General features: G+C 41.1%; 3 protein-coding genes across 3 annotated transcripts in view; 2 read left to right on the plus strand and 1 right to left on the minus strand.

The window, feature by feature from the left end:
- The window catches only part of CSUI_002417 (major facilitator family protein), a gene marked incomplete at its 5' end in the record, with an annotated part of 8,121 nt that extends 5,153 nt beyond the window's left edge, over positions 1 to 2,968 (plus strand). The window contains 3 exons of the mRNA XM_068062618.1: positions 133 to 208; positions 849 to 936; positions 1,499 to 2,968. Of these exons, the coding sequence (XP_067925416.1) occupies positions 133 to 208; positions 849 to 936; positions 1,499 to 1,582 (248 nt within the window). The remainder of the gene's footprint in view (positions 1 to 132; positions 209 to 848; positions 937 to 1,498) is intronic.
- Positions 2,969 to 5,469: 2,501 nt separating this feature from the next.
- CSUI_002418 (family domain-containing protein) lies at positions 5,470 to 13,517 on the plus strand. The gene is made up of 8 exons (XM_068062619.1): positions 5,470 to 5,777; positions 7,110 to 7,211; positions 7,877 to 8,015; positions 8,666 to 8,790; positions 9,671 to 9,896; positions 10,618 to 10,868; positions 11,637 to 11,718; positions 12,909 to 13,517. The coding sequence occupies exons 1-8, from the start codon at positions 5,760 to 5,762 to the stop codon at positions 13,283 to 13,285; spliced, it is 1,320 nt and encodes a 439-aa protein (XP_067925417.1). The 5' UTR covers positions 5,470 to 5,759; the 3' UTR covers positions 13,286 to 13,517.
- A 2,329-nt stretch (positions 13,518 to 15,846) lies between these two features.
- CSUI_002419 (uncharacterized protein) lies at positions 15,847 to 18,942 on the minus strand (the record flags this gene model as incomplete). The annotated part of the gene is made up of 3 exons (XM_068062620.1): positions 15,847 to 17,117; positions 17,555 to 17,682; positions 18,695 to 18,942. A coding segment is annotated over one exon (243 nt), but the record flags the coding sequence as incomplete, so codon positions are not given.
- Between the last annotated feature and the right edge of the window lie 8 nt (positions 18,943 to 18,950).

Raw genomic sequence — 18,950 nt, forward strand, 5'->3', positions numbered from 1 at the left:
TCTTTCTCACTCTTTCTTTCTCTCTTTCTCACTCTTTCTTTCTCTCTTTCTCACTCTTTCTTTCTCTCTTTCTCACTCTTTCTTTCTTGTCGCTCTTGTTTTGTATTTCTGGGTGTTGCTTTGGTTTGTTAGGCTTGGTGAATGGCAGTGGAAGTGTAGGGTCGGTAGTGCAGGGACGTCTCGCTCCTCTTCTCCGAGAATCTTATGGGTAAGATTCTCGGAGGAGAGAAAGAAGAAGATGAAAACACCTCTCTTTTTCTTCTTCTTCTTCATATGGTCGATCTTTCTCCTTCATACATCGTATACACACACTGTATACATGGGATACCCATTTACGTAAAGGTTTGAGTGTATGAAGTTGTCCGTAGCAAACACGCTTTGCCCTTTCCAAGACGGTTGAGTTGCGTGTGTTTATTCCTACATAAGAAAGGTCTAGTTTCTTCTTTCTTTTCTTCTTCGTCTTCTTCTGATTGTCGAGTATCATCTCCTTTCTCGTAGTTCTGTCTAGGGTGTATATACACCCGCGCAAGAGAGGTGTATGTACACTCCAAATGGGTATCGGGCTTTTGATCTTTCTTGAAGTTCAGCTATGTCTGGGACCCTCGATGCATATTGTTGTCTTTTCTACATCTATAAGCCTCCGGCTGTTTATGGCACAACATATATATATACGTTTTTCTTCTTCTTTTTCACAATTGAGGTATCTACGGAGATAGAGACACGTTTGTTCTCTCTTCCTTCTTCTACGTCTCTATCAGTGTTTCGACAGATGCATGTATGTATGAGTATGTGGATCTTCTTGTGTTTTCTTCTGTTTCTTTTCGTTCTCTCTCTTTCTTTTCTGTTAGGTGGGAAGGGGTTTTCTTCGGTTTAGGAGGGCTTTCTGCTTGCGCGGCAATAGCTCTTTTACCTCTCTTCCTCAGAGATTTCTCAAGGGTAAGGTAAAACAACATGTCTTCCTGTCTGTCACTCAGGTGTATTTACACCCCAGCTTTCTATCCATCTCTCTCTCCTTGTATGAACTCTCTCCCTTTCGTCATCCTCATCATGCTATTGTGTGTATGTACAGAAGAGGCCTTCCTCTCGTCGTTTTCCCTCTGAATAAGAATCCTTGTACGTATCTATCTTTCTCTTAGTATCACTCTTAGTGGGATCTGATAGGTTCATCTTTCACAGCAAAAGATAGAAATCTTTCCTCTTCTTTCTCTTCTTCTCTTTTGCCTTATCAGGCGACTTGATGTAGGGACAAGACTTTCTTCTCTTCTTTCTTATTGCGTAACTTAGAAAATTATATCACTGTTGATCTGACTTCTCTCTCTCTTCTTCTCTTCTCTTCTCTCGCCAATTCTCTTTTCAAAAAAGACTTAAGAGAGAGAGAGAGAAAGAAGGGATTCATATATTCGCATCGCTTTCAGCTTGCTGTCCTTCTTTTCTTGGTTCCCATGTCTCCGTATATACGCCGAGTGAAGAGTGCATTTCTTTCTTTGTTTTTCTTCAGCTGTGGGAAGAGCGAGTCTTGAGGAAGGGACAGAGAAGCTCAAGTGAAAAAGATAGCGAAAGGGCGAAGAAGAAGATTTCTTAAAGAAGAAAAGAAAGAAATAGAAGAAGGACATAGAGAACAGAAAAGGAAGAGGAAGGAGAAGAAGAAGAAGAGAGAAAAGGAGAGGGAGAAAAGAGAAAGAAGATACACTTCAGGAGAAGATATAATGGGAGATTTGAGAGAGAAGAAAAAGAGAAGTGTTTCTCCTTAAGCTGAGGGAGGGGGTGAAAAGAAAGAAAGATGAAGAAAAGTACAGGTGTTTCTTCTTTTTTCTAGATCCTTTTGCTCCTCCTCTTCATTCTCTCATTAACACTTCTCTTTCTCTCTATGTGTATAGATTTCCATGTGCATATGTATGTGTATAGAGACTGAGAGAGATCGAGAGAGGAAGAAGTTCCTTCTCTCTTCCTGTCCGCTTCTTTTGTAGATAGCTAGGGTGTATGTACAGCAGGAGTGACTTCGGGTGTATGCACATACAGCTGAAGAAGGATTTAAGAAGAGAAGAAGTAAAGATGATAGGTCTCGATTATCGCAACAGTTCTTTTCTAGTTTGAAGTTGTGATTCATTTGGTAGACAGGAACAGGAGTTAGAAAGAAGAAAGACATGTAGAAAAGACACTAGAAGGGAAAAGGAGGAAGTGGAAAAGAAGAAGTTTCTTTCCTCTTCTTCCTCTTTTCTCTTTTTTGTCGCTCTCTTTCTCCTGTCCTCTGATGATGCTGATGGGGATGAGGTTTATGATGGATCGACTTGTTTCTTTCCAAAGAGAGATTTTTCTCGATTCGCAAGAGGTCTTCGTTTCTTTCTTTCTTTGTTTCTTTCTCTCTTTCTTCTTTCGTTCGTATTCCTATCTTCTGGAGATCTCTATCTCGCATAGAGATATAAATAGCTCAGGTGATAGACATAGGCAGTAGGTAGATAGGTAGCTGAGAGAAGAGTCTACATATGAGTAGATAAGTATCGGTAGAACGTCTTTCTCGTTTTTGTCTTTCTATCTATGTCCGAGAGAGAGAGGTAGTGAAGAAAGGAATGAGAAGAATTCGAAGAAGAGTAAGAAATTCTGGCGTTGTTTCTACATCGAGAATTCTTCCTGTATAGACCTGTCCTCATACATTCCTATCAAGACACATGATTGAAATTTTCTGAGATAAGGTTCTGGAGTGTATGTACATACACCTCATCTCCGTTGTGTTCTTGGTAACTTCACTTGTTCCGAGATTTCTTTCTTTTCTTTCTTTCCTTCTTTCCTTCATTCTTTCTTTTCTTTCTTTCTTTCTTCTGTTTTCATTTGAAACGAATGATGGAAAGAAAGAAAGCTCCCACTCCGGTCCTGCCTTGAGTGACTACAGGGTGTCATGACAGTTGGCTTTGAAATGAAAGAAGAAAAACTCTTCTTCTTCATCCACCATCTAAATCTTTAGAGAGAAGGAAAAGAAACCACTGAAACCCACTCTTCTTTATCGGGTCTTTCTTCTTCTAGTTTCTTTTACTTTCTTTTCTTTTCTTTTTCTCTTGGATGAAGGGCAGAGACAGACAGAAAGAAAGAGAGAGAGGGAGAGAAAGAAAGAAGATATCTAGAGGTTTGTAGCAAATCAGTCGACGGGCTATGTCAAGAGTTTCTATTTTTCTTTTCTTGGTACTCCTCGATCTCATTCCCTGAGAAGCCATACAACAAGATCGAGATAGTAGTATCGATTCTCTCCAGAGGAGGCTACGGCTCTCCGATCTTCCATCTAGACTGGCACTATGAAGAAAGTTAGTTATAGCACTTCTACTCATCATATATACGTACATCTGTGTATACACAGGTTCAATGAGAGAGATATAGATAGGCAAATACAAAGATAGATAGCTATATTCATATATACTATATACCGCTTATAGAGGTATGTATTTGTATAATGAGAGAGATATACACATAGATAGACAGGTGTCTTCACATATAGTACACGCCCCTTCATATATACATGTATATATATATATATATAGAGAGAGAGAGACAGGTACAGAGATAGATATATTCACATATACTCTATACGCCTTTCTTCAGTGTAAAAGACTACACTACGAGTCGGGCTGTGATTTGCTTCTGAAGAGAGAGAGAGACAAAGAGAATTTCCAGAAACCCCAAGAGAGAAGAAAAGCGAGTAGACTCATTTTGATCATTCTAAAGAGAAAGGAAAGACTCGATCAAGTCGTGGCCGCCGTCTTCTGCTGACAAGAAAGGAACAAAGAAGAATAAGTAAAAGAATGAATATCCTTTGTATTGAAGAAGCACGATACCATCCCTACCCTATGTCTATCAAATCCTTGGACAGGGAGAAAGAGACGTGAAATGAAATAGGAAAGAAACGAGAGGCTCATTGAATCCAGTCAAAGTGAGGCAAGAGATTGACGGCTTTGCGCGTAGTTATCACTCTTGGTGAATATACTCTTTCTTTGTTCGGCTTTTATACGGAGACTTTTCTCCAAACATTCCAGTCTCGTATGAGTGGAGAGGAGAAAGTCTCTCAACGAGACAAAGAAAGCGAACGGAAAGATCGAGCTTTCGCAGATCAGCGTAGGCCAAAGAGGGAGAGAAGCAGAGGCAAACAGATCGAGATATGTGTTCTTTCATTCATTCATCTGATTTGGGCTCACGTAATCTCTCTCTTTCCTTGTCGCGGCAATGGGACTTTTGAGAGAAGATAGCTAAAGAACTAAGAAAGGTGGGAGGAGGAAAGGATAGACGGTTTGGGATATACTGACGGGTAGGGGGATATACGAGTAGATCTGTTGTTCTTTCCCGAGGTGTCTATACACCCGAAGATTTTCTACGTTCTTTTCATTTCTGACTTTGATCTTCACTTTTTCCAACCCCCTCACAACAGTTAATTTTAGTTGGGCTGAAAGAAACCGATGAGTGACTGATCTATCGATCTATCTACCAATCTATCCACCGATCTATCTCCTTGTGAACGAAGATAGAATGCAATTCCACGCCCTTCTCCATCCACCTAAGATCGAGTGAGACATCTGCAAAGCCACGTTGTTGATACACAACAGGAGCAAGAAAGGGAAAGCGAAGAAGATATTCCGATTCTCTTGCTTCGAGAATGCCGTTGCTATTCCTGCTGCCTTCTACTTCTTATTTTGCCTAAAGGACCAAGAAACTGAAGACCGAGAGAGTGAACGATGAGCTCCTCTATCTGTCAGTGTGTATCGCGCGAAGAAAGAAGAAAATACCGGAAGAAAGAGATTGAAAGAGGAACATTACGAAAGGAGAAGAACACCTAAGAGAATAGCCAAGAATTCCGTGTATGAGGAGAACGTATCGAGCCCTCTTCCGGACCCCCCAGAAACTACGGTTTCTTCGGGAGAAGAAAAGAGTGGACTGGGGGGAAAGGAACACTCCTCACTTCTCCTGTCAGTGCGACCCATTGTTTGATCTTTCTTTCTCTCTTTCCTCTTGCAGAAAAAAGCAAGGATGGAGAAGTGAGATAAAGAAAAGAAAAGACGTCCAGATTGAGAAGACATCTACAGAAGAGTCTTCTGTGATCTTGAGAAAGAGAAAAAGTCGACCGGTTTTGTTTCCTTGTGAAGATAGGAGAGAGAACGTTGAGAACCGCAGAGAAAGCAAGAAGTCACTTTGAAGAGGAGGAGAGAAGAGGAGACGGCGAGACAAGCGTGTTACGTCATTTTGGCGTTAAGACTATTTCAAGAAGCTTTCTGGTAAAAGAAAACAGACTACAAAAAAGGAGTCAAAAAGAGAGAGAGAGAAATACGAAAGTTTCGCTCTGCCATCTGAGAAAGCTTTTCGTTTGACTTTTGGCGATTTTTCATGTTGTCGACTTCATACGGAGGGTGGTCTACCTCCTACTACTTCGAGTGTATATACACCTCAGATCTGAGAGCTTCTCTTGGGACCTCTGTCAACGCGCCAAAGAATTCAGACCATCCTTTCTTTTTTTCTTCTTCTCTACGAAACCAAGTCCCTCTTTTCTGTAAACCGCTAGCAACCGTTCTTTTTTATCTTTATTTCTTTCGGTGAGCTTTCTTTTGACGCTTTTCTTTCTGTTGAGAGCGCCTGAAGTTCTTCAGATCTTGTGTTCTCTAGAGCAGAAGAAGATCGACTGGCTGACTACCCCCTAGGGGAGGGAAGATCCTCTCTACACATGCAGTGTGATTTCTTTCTTGAGTTAGAACAAGAAGATTTTCTTTCTGTCCGGAAAAGAAAGCAAGATGACGAAGCCTGAGAAGGTAAGGACGTCTTTCGAAAGAAAGAAAGGAGATGAGTTGACGTCGTAGATGTGTGATGTATGGGTAGAAGAAGAACGCTTTGCAAGAAATGGTTCGGGAAGAAAAGAGAGAGAAAGAGATGAAGAGAGAGGACGAAGAATGAAGATAGTTACACTCACCTAGCCCGTGTTGATCTCCTCGTCTTCTTTGAAGAAAGAACAGCAAAGACAATCTTTCGGAAGAGTAGAGACATCCTTCTTCTTCTTCTTGTCTTTTCTTTCTTCTTTCAATCCTATCGATCGATCTTCACTTCCCATTTAGAGAGAGGAGTCTCCTTCTCCTCTTTTCAGTCTTACACAACGACATGCGAACTGAACATATCGACACTTCATTCCTGCACTCCGAGTATCTTCCTCTTTCGCGGCTCTTCTTCTTTTTCTTGTAATTGTCTGTTGTTCTTTTCTTCTTCCTTTGGGCGTGGTCGACTCCTCTTTCTTCAGATTTCCATAAACTCTCTTACGACAGGGTTGGAGTACATCATGCACATACACAGCGATCCATCCTCTCGCTCTTCGTATATCTCTATAGCCGTGTGTATGTATCGATTTCGGGGTGTATTTATTTACAGCTGTAGATCTTCAGTGATAGATAGAGCCACTCCGTGCGTGGAGAAATCTGTATGTATGTAGATATCCAAGTACATACAGATGTCTATACGTCCATATATAGATATATATATATTGTCGTGGATAGTCAGCTTGTCACACATGCATATACACATACTCATATGTATACCTGTTTGGTTAGATACTTTCATGTATAGGTAGTTACCTCTCTCTCTATGAACGTATATATACATATATACATACTCTCGATAGCTAGAATATGCTTATGTGTTTAGACATAAAGAAAAGATAGATCGACACATGATGATCTCTGTGACACATATACACATACAGAAGAAAGAAAGATAGACCTTCTTCAAGATGTATACATTTCTTTGCACCCTACAGTTCTCTCCCCTTTCTTTCTTCTTCTTAGGGCAATCTTTCTTTTCTTTTCTCTTCTCTTTCCCTCGAGACGAGTCTTCTCTCTCTATATATATATATATAGACGAAGATCTTTTGAAAAGAGAGAGAAGATGAGATAAAACATAAACACAGACACATGGCAGGTGCAACCTCTATCTGCCTATCAGCTACTCTTAACATACATATAAAATATATCTCTATATATATATCTATATGTCCGTGTAGGAGAAGAGGCGGTTAGATGAAGATGGGGCTTGATCTTTTTCCTCTGATATGATGAGGTGTTTTGCGGTGTATGTACACTTGTCTTTATCTGTCGTAGGTGATAAGAGAGAAGTGTATAGGGTTTGTTATGGGAGAGGCAAGGACTTCTTATACACCTCGTGATTCTATTCTATACGCTCTAGGCGTGGGATGTAGTAAGGTAAGAAATGACCCTCCCCAGCTCTCTTCGACTCCCTCTCTTCCTTTCTCTCTTCATCTATCTTTCTTCATCTTTCTTCATCTTTCTTTCTTTCTTTGTCTCTTGAATTTTCTCCAAGTGTGCTTTTGTTTCTGTGCTTCTTTACTTTCTTTCTTGCCTCCTTTTTTCTCTTCTCCTTCTTCTTCTCTTCTTTGCATGTTCTCCCCTGCAAGCAATCTGACACTTAGAGGTCTCTTGTCTTTTGGAACGTAGGAGCATTCCTAGGCCAAGGAACACCTCGACATTTAGATGTGTGTAATAAGAAGACCCGCCAGCCTTTCCACTTCGAAACATAAAATCTCTACACATACATATACATATATACATATGTGTATATCTACCTATACATATACGTATACATATAGAGATATATATGAATCTGCATATGTCTCTACATATCTTTATGTGTATGTATACATGTGTGTGTCTGGGCTTTCCTGTGTGTCTAGATAGAAGTAGTGAGATGCTAGCATTGCATCCGACGTTCTTTCTTTCTCTCTTTCTTTCTGTGGGTGAAGAGACAGAAAGAAAGAGAGAAAGAAAGAAAGAATCGATCGACCTCTCAAAAGGGCAAAACTAAGACATCTTGATGGATCGACTTTCTTTCTTCTGTTGCTTGAGCTCAGAATCCTTTAGACGAAGAGGATTTATCATTCACGTATGAGAGATACGAAGGAGATCGAGGGGCTTTTCAGATTCTCCCCTCCTTCGCCACGACTTTTCCACCCTTCGATCTTATTTTCAACGGACTACACACATGCCCTGGTCAGTTGAGTCTCCTACCAAACAAGAACGAGAAAGAAAAAAAGACGAGAGAGAGAAAGAGAGAGAGAGAACGAGAAAGAAAGGAGAGAGAGAGAGTTTTAATCTTTCTTGTTCTCTCTCTCTCTCTTTCTCTCATTCTGTCGATTCTTCACACTGGGAGAGAACTAGATAGATAGAGAGAGAAAGAGGTGTAGGAGGACTGAAGGTCTGAAAGAGAAGAAAAGAAAGAGACAGGGACGTCACAAGTATGTTTGTGTCTTCTCTCTTTCTCTCTCCTGGTTGCATGCCTGATAGGTCCATCCCTTTCTCTCTTTAACTATCTTTCATATTTCGCTTTCTTGACTTCTTCTTTGTCTTCGTGGAATGAGAGAGAGACTTTACACGATCGGATGTGTGGGTTCAGTAGACCGTCACTTGGACGTCTTCTCCTACCTACACATAGACATCTCCATGGATAGAGAGACGCCTGTCTATATAGAGCTCTATATCCCTCCACGTATCTACCTGTCTATATACATATTTCTCTCTCTATGCATGCGATATGGAGATGTATTTCTACTTGTACGGAGAGAGGATATCTTAAGAGATAGAAAGAAGAGAGAGAAGACATGTAAAGAAGTGATATCCTCTTTTCTTTTCTTTTCTTGTAGGTTTCCCTGAGTTTAATCCGATGAAGCTTCTCCATGGACAGCAGAAAGTGACTCTCTTTCGACCTCTTGAAGAATCGATGTCTCTAAAGCATCGAGCTATCTTGAGAGATGTTGAAGACAAAAAAGTACAACACATTCTCTTATATACGGCCACTCCAGTCTTGTAACTAGACTCTCCTATCATTCTCTGCTTTTCTTTCTTTCTTTTCTTTCTTTTCTTTCTTTCTTTCTTTCTTTTCTTTCTTTTCTTTCTTTCTTTCTTTTCTTTCTTCTTTTCGGTATCATTTCTATGTACACCCCCTTAGAAAGATAACTTCTTTTCTTCATTGTCAGCTAGCTACCCGTCGATGGTTGTTAGGCAGACCGCGACAATCGATTGTTCTCTATGGAGAAAGAAGGGGAGGATGTAAGAATCGATTTCTTTCTGGTAAAAGAGGTCCCGAGGTGTTTTCGTGTTGTGAATGAAGGAAGAAGAAGATCATGAAGAAGAAGACGAAGAAAAAGAAGTGAAGAGGAGATAGGAATGTTTGGCGAGACCACTCATAATGATCGACCTCTATCGTGCGATTTGAGAGAAAGCCCATGAATGAAATTTCCGATCACGTCTAAAGAGATCTACATTCAGATGTAGATCTGTAGAGACACACAAGTTGTGCACTGTGGAGATGAATGAGAAAGAAGCCTCAAACATATATAGATAGAGATATGTATGTAGAGAGATATATGTGAATAGGAGCATCCTGTGTAGTATAGTGTCTATACTTGTCCATACGGATTGGCTTCAGAGAGAATAGCAAGGCTTCTCATCAAGCCTAGCACTTCTTCTTCTTCTTTTACTCCAAGCCATGCCTCTCTTCTACATATTCAACCGAGTTCTACACTCTTAAAGGACTGCTTTCATTCTTTCTTGTTCCCTTACTTTACCTTTCTTTCTTTCTTTAACTTCCTTTCCTCCTTTCTTTATTTTTCCTTCTTTAGCTTGTTTTGCCGTTGTTTCGTGTTTAGTCTGGAGCGTTAGTGACGGTGGAGGTGCTCTCGACCCTCGATAAAGAAGAAGAAGAAGGAGAGACTGAAGAAGCTCCTCATGAGACAACCACCTCTAGTCAAACAAGAGGTGCTACCAGCTGTAGCAATAGTAGCAGCAATAGTAGGAGGAGGAGTAGAAGAAGAAGAGGGGAGAGTGAGGTGGCTGTCTGTGAAAATGTTCTCAAGCTATTTATTCGAGGTCTAGGTAAGGAAGTCTTCACTCTCACTTCCTTTTATGTAACTAATATACATATCCTCTACACAGACTTCTACAAATACCGGCAAAGTCAAAGAACACATACCTCTCTATCTATCTTCAATCTATCTATCTTTAATCTATCTATCTATCTATCCTAAATCTATCTTTAATCTATCTATCTATCTATGTATATCTCTCTCTGTCTCTATTTATATCTCTACAATTCTTCTCTTCCTACATCCATACAAGTGGTATAGTCTTTTCATGCGAAGACAATTAGAGGGAGAGAGAAAGAAAGGGAGATAGATAGATTGATAGACAGTACATGTAGGTATATCATGTACTTGTGTAGGTAGAATAAACACGACACGCATATATGCTTATGTATACATATATATATGGACAGAGAGAGAGAGAGAATTGTCTACGAGAGGGTTGTTCTATCTCCTTTCTTCCATAGAGGTTAGACTAATTGGATTCTCAATGTAGGATGTTTGACTGACCGCCAGAGCTTCTCCTGCCTTGTGTCTTGTCTTTCTCATTCACATTCTCTCTTTCTTTCCTTCTCTCTCTCTCTCCTTCTCCCGAGACATTTCATTCAAGGCTCTACTTCTTCTGCTACTTGGTCTTCGAAGCTGTCTCCAAGACACTTATCTCTCTTGTCTTCATCTCTTGCTTTCTTCCTCTTTCTCTCGCTTTTCTTCTTCTGCTCTTTGCCTGCTTGTAGGAAATTTCACAGCAGAAGATGCTTCGTCAGCCTCGTCGGAAATGTCAAAGAAGAAGAAAAGTGCGTCTCTGGAGAGAAAGTCGTCTATGAAAGGAACAGAAGGACGTCCCAGAGGACAAGATAAGAAAGACCAAGGAGTGTTAATGCCTTCCGTGTCCTTTCAAGAGACACCATGGAAAGTGGTTGATGTACATACACCCCAGAATCTTGCAGTCCTCTATCGTCTCAGTGGAGATACGAATCCTCTTCATGTAAGGTTTGTTCTCAAGGAGGTCTTTCGCCGAATATAAGCCGGGAGACAGTTTCCTCGGACTTAAAGACCTTGACCAGTCATAATTGTCTCTCTGGGTTTCTCGCCTTTCTTTTCTTCTACACGGAATACCAGGTCCAAGTCCATATATATCTATATACGCACATGTATATATATATACATATACATGTATAGGCACACAGGCACGTATATCTCCATTTGTATGCGTGTGTATGGATATAGATAGAGATATGCATACAGCTTTTGTTCTGTGCTTGTGAGGTCGTTCGTGTGTCTGTGGAAGCAGTAGGCCTTCTGCATGGAAAACCTACGAAGGCGGGGAGAGTCAAGAAGGCCTTCTTTCTTGCTATCTCTCAGTACATCACTAGGGGTACTTGTAATTGCTCTTTCAGATCTATTTCCATAAGATGATCTAGATAGATGTTGAAGAAGAAGAAGAAAGAGAGAGAGAAAGAGAGAAAGAGAAAGACTGAAGCGCTGCACCAAGACGCTATTATCTGAGTCACAGGAAAAAAGAAAGAAAGACAGAGGAGAGAAGAGAAAGGACTGTGCTGGCAGGACATACGATACAGACCAAGAGGGAGAACGAGATGTATCTACACATACACATACACACATAACACCTTCGTCATTATGTACATTCCTTCTTTCTCATCTATTTCCTTTTTTCTTTGTTTCTGATCTCTTTCTTACTTTCTTTCTTTGAATTTCTTTCTTTGCTTCTTTCTTTTGTCTGTCATTGTCGTAGATTGATAGACAGATGGCGGCATTAGGAGGTTTTTCCCGTCCTATTCTTCACGGCTTGTGTACCTTTGGTATCGCTACCAGAGGTCTGTCTCTTCGCCCCTTCTTCGTCTTCTTCAGATCTTCTGCATGCACCCGATACTTCTCTCGAGACATCCTCGAGTTTCCTTTCTCTCTCATTCATACCTCTCTCACTCCTTCTCTCTACAGAGCAAAAGAATACAGGCAGAGTTGTAGAGATAGACTGAAAGAGATATATGTGGCTATATGGAGATGTCTATGTATCTATGTGTCTCCTCAGACATCGGTGTATAGATGAATATAGATTGAATTATGTACAGAATCAGAATCACCCCTAGGCTCTTCTCACACCAATCAAAAGGACCTACGGCAGGGCAGCACACCTCCAGGCTATTATACGCACACTTCTGACATCTCTACATATATATATATATATATAGATACGTATATATATATATAGATATGTACATATAGAGCATCTCTACATACATCTATATGCGTACGTATGTAGCTATAGATGTATGTGTACAGACAGGTCGCGTCATGTGTAGATGTCGCTGCGCCTGGATATGTGTAGGTGGAGCTTCCGTTCTTCATAGGGGAGTAGTTAGTTAGGAAGGAGGTTCACATATATGGAGGAGGATATAGAGGGCTTCTCAGTCAAGTCTTTTGTTCAGGAGGCTTCTTCACATAGAGGATGAAAAGAAAAGAAGAAGACGCTATTGGCGTGTGTGCTTCTTGTTCTTCTCGGATGGCCGTTCAGAGGTCTCGTAAGAGATGACCCGTCATCTTCCTTTCTCACCCCTCCTATCACCTTTCTATCGTAATACTAGTTGTGGAGTCCTCCTACCTCGAGAAAAGCATCGAATATCTATCTATCTATCTCCCTTCAGTCTATCTGCCTATTTTTCTCCTATCAGCCCGACAGTCTATCCCTTGCATCCACCTAGATATCTGAGGTAGGTAGTTACATACTCAGATATATCGAGAGATCTCGGTGTACATATCTCTACAGACCTAGTGTATGTACAGCAGAGAGAGGACGAGTGAGGCCTACTCAATTCAAATCATAATCCTACCTTAGCTTTGTCTCGCATTCGTTTCTTCACGAGTCATTCTTCTTAGCATCGATTTAATCTCTCCCAGAGTCTTCATTACCCTACATACTACACATACATGGACACCACCCCTTCCTCTTTCTTTCTACTTCTTTCTTTCTTTTCTCCGTCTCCCTTTTGGTGTGTGTTGTGTACAGCTATAATAAGACATGTGCTAGAGAACGAGGCGAGTCGTGTTTCATCCATCTCTGCTCGATTTAGTTCTGCGGTCACGCCTGGCGATTCTCTCCAAATTCAGATATGGAGAAAAGCAGTTCACACTTCGACGACCGAAACCAAGAAGAAGAAAGAAGATGAAGAAGAAGAAGAGATTCGATTTAAGGTGATCAATCGCACATCCACTGGGAGCGAGAAGGTCTGTCTAGAGCAAGGCATTCTCATAGCAAAGACGAAGAAGAGAACTTCCGACACAGAAGGAGAAAGAAACAAGTCTCTTAACAGTCTTGAAGAGAAGCGAGAGAATGAAGAGAATGAGGACACGAAGAGCTTGCCACAGCATCGAGCAAGACTGTAAAGAGAGAGAGAGAGAAGTGCACATGAGTAAAAAGGAGATAGAGAGGTAGGCAAATAGATAGATAGCAAGATACATAGTACGTCAGAGATAGATAGGGGAAAGAGAGAGAGATAGATCTATACTCATAGTAAGAGATGGAGGCGAGGGCTAGACAGAGAGGTATGCAGATACATAAGTGGACTGTAGTTAAGCTTAACAAGAGTTTGAAATAGAAAAGAAGGACCTCTCTCTCTTTCAAGTCCTACGCTTTTCTTTTTACATAGAGTGAAATTCAGGTGAGACAGAAATACATTCAGAGTGAAGGAATGACTGATCTACAGGGAGGCATATATGCATATATATATATCTACTTATACGTACATTTACGTACCATCATATATATATATATATGTATTCATATGTGTAGACACGTGTATATAAACAGGTACTATTTCTGCAGTATTTTTATATAGATAGACCACCGTATTAAATGTATATCACCCCCATATCTATGTGTGTATCGAAATCTCTCTATATTTGTATATATCTGTCTATCTCTATATGTGTGTGCCCTTGACGGTGTATGCGTCCTGCGTATCGCAGTAGATTAATCCTGTCTTCTTGCTTGTCTTCGAAGAAAAAGAAGAAGATCGCTTTTTGCCCTATCTATCTTTTTGATCAAAGCCCCCTTCGTTTTCCGTCCTTTCCATCTTTTTCTTTCTTTCTTCTCTTTTTTCTTTTTGAACGAGAACGGAAGTAGGAGAAGATTCTCTAGAGTAGGTAGCTGAACCCCTCTCATCCTCTCTTTCTTTTGAAGAGCGTCGCATGCAGAAGAAAAGAACACTTCTCTTTCCTTCCTTCTTTCTTCAGCATGAGAGCTGAGAGAGAGATGAACAGAGAGACACTCCTCCCTTTATTCTGGGAATTCTGGGGTTAGCACTCTCCTGCTTTCGAGACTTCTCTCTTATCATCCTATACAGACAGATAGATGTACACACCTAGAAAGAGAGAGAGACACACACATTTACATAGAGAAGATACACCGATCTCTATGTAGAGGGAAGTATATACTGTTGCTACTTTATCTACGTATATCTTGGGCGAGAGTTCGATTTCTTTCTCTTCGTATTTAAACATGTCTGTCTGTATGAACTGAGGGATCTTCAAGCGGGAGGGGGTCACAGAAAGTCCATAGTGAAGCTAACAAAGAGAAAGAAAACGACATACGAGGGAAGGATGGATGGTAGGGACCTCCTTAGCATCTTCTTCTCGTTCAAACACTACAGAGAGAAGAAACAGCCTTCTCTTCCAATGGGCTTTCTCTCCCACAAGGTAAAGGAAATTGACCAGAGAGAGAGAAAGAGAACAAGAAAGCGAAGTTCGTACACTAGAAGGAGCAAGTAAGAAAAAAGAGAATGAATGAGTGGATAGGAAAGAGCCCTCTCTCTCTCTAAGGATTCTTCACTCAACCCCCCCCTCGCGCCTGTCACATGCACAAGCAAAACATTCTTCTGTGTCTCTGTTGTAAGCCAAGCGACATGTACGAAGGGAAGGAGATGGAAGTTTAGAGTAGAAAGTGCCTGTTTTCTTTCATTCGCAGTTCATGATGAGTTTCAGAAAGATAGATGGGAGATCTTCATGCAAGGTTTCTTCTTGTCTTTGCTAATGAGCTCGATTGGAGAAGGAAATCTAGAGAGACATGTCAGCCAGCCATCTCAATCCAGCGAGCAGCCGCTAGCCCCCCATAGGTGGACATCGTCGACTCTCAATCAACAGTGAGGTGTATGTACACCAGAAGAGACGCACTGCTGACTACTCATCCCATGCCTTGTTTACGTGTTGATAAAGAGCGTAGCAACATAGCCGATCTCTTGGAGTATCCTTTCTTTCTCTTCTCTCTGTTTCTCTTTCCTGGGTTTTCTCAACCATGGAGAAAGAAAGGCTTTCCACCAGGTCTTCATTATCTCACTACAAGCTACAGCACTCTACTCTCTCCTCCTACCAGGCCGTCTATGGTTTGTCTCCTCTTCAATGAGGAAGGCAGATATCCAAGAAGAGAGGTGTCATGTTTATTCAGCAAAATACTCACATGAGATGCATAGCCTAAGAAGCGAAGAGATGGAGTGATGAGTGGGAAGAAGATCGGTCTATAGCGAAGGTCGCAGACAGCCGCCTTTCATAGAATCCATATGGAACCTCCAAGTTAGACTTTGAAAGGAAGAATGAGGAAAGGAGAGAAAAGAGATTTGAAAGATCAAGAATCAAAGAAAAAGAGAGCTCTCAATGCGGGGAGGCGAGACACGAGAAGTGAAGGGGTCCAAGAGGCAGGAAAGAATGACAGAATAGAACAGATGAAGTACAGGAAAAAGAATAGAAAGAAAGACTTTCAAAGGGGGGAGAGCTAGCTTCTTAAGGAAAGAAGTTGCTGGTGGATGGCTATAGAACATGCAGAGATATCAACTGTAAGAAAGCATAGACACACACCACTCTCGCGTACACATACACATACAACCTCATGCTTCTTGTATCTATCTATATCTACATATATATCTATATATATATATATATAGATATATATCCATATGCATACTTGTGATGTATGTGTATCTCTATATATACGTATTATACAAAGAACTGGAGATACGTGGTTTGTGACCGGCTCAAGATTTAGGAAGGAAAGATCAAGGTGGAAAGCGTATAGGACAGAAGAGGGATGAAGGATCACGCCCGCGTCTTTCCTCTCACTTTCGTCCCTTTGTATAGCATCTATCTATCTTTAATCTATCTATCTATCTTTATCTACGTATTTGTATGGTAGGAGGCTCAGGCGCACGTAGCCGGGTATTAGGCCTCTCTTAGAGCGAGGGTAGGGCCGTCCGTTCTAACTTCTCATCGCCTCGACAAGGCTCCTCCTCTTCTTCTCTGTTGACTTTCCTTTCTTTCTTGTCCATGTGTGTGTCTCGGAGCTAGATTTCTTCACTGAGAAGAATACAGAGAGGTAGGTATCACCTCTCTCCCCAAGTCTATCATAAACTATTCTCTACTTTTTCTTCTTCATCTCTCTCTCTCTCTGGTCCGCTTCCTCTACTCGTGTAAGCCTTTGGAGCAAGGTTCTCTTCTTTCTCTCTTCTTCTTTGCACCTCAAAGAAAAGCCACTACTCATTCACTCCTCTTCCTCCGTTCTATCCAGGTAGAGAGATAGAGAGAGAGATAGACAGATATATATAGATTAATATACATAGACTAAATCCATAGATAGATATCCATCCGTACACGTACATACGAGTGCAGAGAGATTCACATATATATATATATACATATAGATAGATAGATACGTCTTCTCATCGTCCATAGGATCTCTTTTCGAGTTTCTCCATTCATTTCTCCTCTTCGTCTATCCTCTCTCCATACACATCCCCTTCATACACATGTCCGCCGAGGAAACACCCCTTATCTCTTCATACATACACATGAGTACAGATATGTGTGTATAGGTCCACGCCATTCATCTCTTTCATTCTTTCTTTTGCGAATCATAAGAAGATCGAGGCGTCTCCCCACTTCTTCATCTCTTTCTATGGGCGAATGAAATAAACACCTTCTCTCTTCAGAGAAGTAAACGAGAAACTTCTCTTTCTTTCTGTCTTCCTTTCACGAAGATTTCTTCCCGCTTGACGAAGAGCCTTTTGACTTTACTGCGATCTTCGAGCCGCGGCCGCTTCCTCCTCCAGATGCTTTCTGGGAGTTGTGCATGAGGTGTTTCTTCTCGCAGGTGTCAAGAAGGACACTCTCCTCTTCATATTTCCCTACCAACTGCCGAATGTGCTCGAAGATCACATCGATCAGCATGTACCTACAGAAGAAGGAAGAAAGAAAGAAAGAGTGAGGAAGAAAGAAAAGAAAGAAAAAGAGAGAGAGAGAGAAAGAAAGAAGGGGAGAGAAGAAACAAAGAGAACGTTAAAAGAAGATTGGAGAGAAAGTACAGAAGAACTAGAGTGTATGCATACCTCTATACACATCCATTCATAGACATGTATATTCATACATACACATACATACATATTCAGGTCTATTCATACCTATGCATACATACTCCTGTATGAACAGAAGCAAGAAAGATATAGAAAGAAAACAAGCCGGCAGAGTACGAGTGTGGAGAGCCTCTCTTTCTCTCTCACGACTATGTGTACGAGGGGCCGGAGAGAAAAAGAGAGCGCGAGATTTTCCTTTATATTTTGGTTGACCTTTCTTGTTTCTCTTCCTCTTCTTGTTTTGTGTATCTTTTCTTACCCCTTTGAATCGAAGAAGTGGCCTAGGTTTGCGGCAGAGGAGACTTGAAAGTCCTTGCCTTGACGCACAGCAAAGACGAGGTCGTTGGTCTCTCGATCCACATGGCAATCCACAAAAAACGACTTCTCCTGTGAAAAGCGCAGAAGAAGAAAGAAAGATGGAAGAAAAGACAAAAGGAATGGAAATGCAGGGACAAGAGAGGAAAGAAACAATATTATACAACGAAACATCTTATACACAAAGATTTCATGTACACACCTGTCAATCTCTTTGGATATATATCTATATACATGTGGATACGTGTGTGTAGCTATAGGTATATATATATATATATATATATATGGATGGGATGTGTCTACAGGAAGCCCTGAGGTGTACATACACCCGACGTGCAGTAACGTGAATGTTTGTCTCCCGCCTCTTCATTTCCTTTTTGACAGATATCTGTCCAAGTGTGAGAGGTTCTCCGAGTATCTCTAAAAATCCACACGTAGATCTGAATGGAAAGAGTGATAGCGATGGAACGGAAGAAGGAAGAGAAAACATATATGAAGAGTTTATCTATCTTGAAAAGATGACTGACCGAAGAAGTAGCTAAGAACTGAAGACCTAAGAGTGCACTGTATGGAAGGAGAGAGACGCCTCTTTCCAAGCTTCTCTCTTGCTTTCTTTCTCTGTCTCTCTCTCTAGCACTGAGAAATGACTAGCTGTAGATTTCCCCTGATCAAATGCGTGTCTTGTCTTTAAAGAGACGAAAGAACAGAGCAAAGGAAGAGATCCGTCCCAGAGCAAACGGGAGAAGAAAGACAAGAGAAAGATGGACCGAGAAGTCCAGCAAACGTTTGGAGACAGATTATGGACAGAGAGGGAGAGACGGAGACAGGAAGTGAAGGGTAAGGTGAAATGGAGAGATGCAGACAAAAGAGAGAGAGAGAGAGATAAAAGGTAGCCAGATGATACAAAGACACTCCTTATGAAGATTCCGGTCTTTCTTCTTCTTTTTCTTCTCTTTCTTCCTCCTATCAAAATCACTTAAGACCTTCTCTGACCTCCAAGCGCTCAATGGAGAGAAAACGAAGAAAGAGAAGAAAGAGTAAGAGAGAAAGATCCAAGAAAGAGTGGATGGCGTGTGTTCTTTACCTGTTTATCTTTGAAGCATCCTATGGCATGCTTGACCACAAAGACCTCTACCAAGAGAAGAATGAAGAGCGAACCGAAGAAACACACCTAGCGAATGAAAAGGCGTTGGTAGATCGCAAGAATGCCACATAAAGAAATCCACACACACAGAGACAGAGAGACAGAAAGAAAGAGACATAGAGAAGATCCTCGGAGGCTCTGATTCTTTCGTTCTTTCACGTATGTAGGTACGCTCGTGAATGTATATCTATGTATG

The sequence above is a fragment of the Cystoisospora suis genome, assembly GCF_002600585.1.
Source record: "Cystoisospora suis strain Wien I chromosome Unknown contig_1020, whole genome shotgun sequence".
Lineage (NCBI taxonomy): Eukaryota > Apicomplexa > Conoidasida > Eucoccidiorida > Sarcocystidae > Cystoisospora > Cystoisospora suis.

Bases quoted from the DNA above. Each gene is read 5' to 3' on its own strand.
- CSUI_002418 (XM_068062619.1), top strand. The intron at 10,869-11,636 runs GTAAGGTTTGTT...TCATTGTCGTAG, and splicing joins GAGATACGAATCCTCTTCAT to ATTGATAGACAGATGGCGGC. The intron at 11,719-12,908 runs GTCTGTCTCTTC...TGTTGTGTACAG, and splicing joins CTTTGGTATCGCTACCAGAG to CTATAATAAGACATGTGCTA.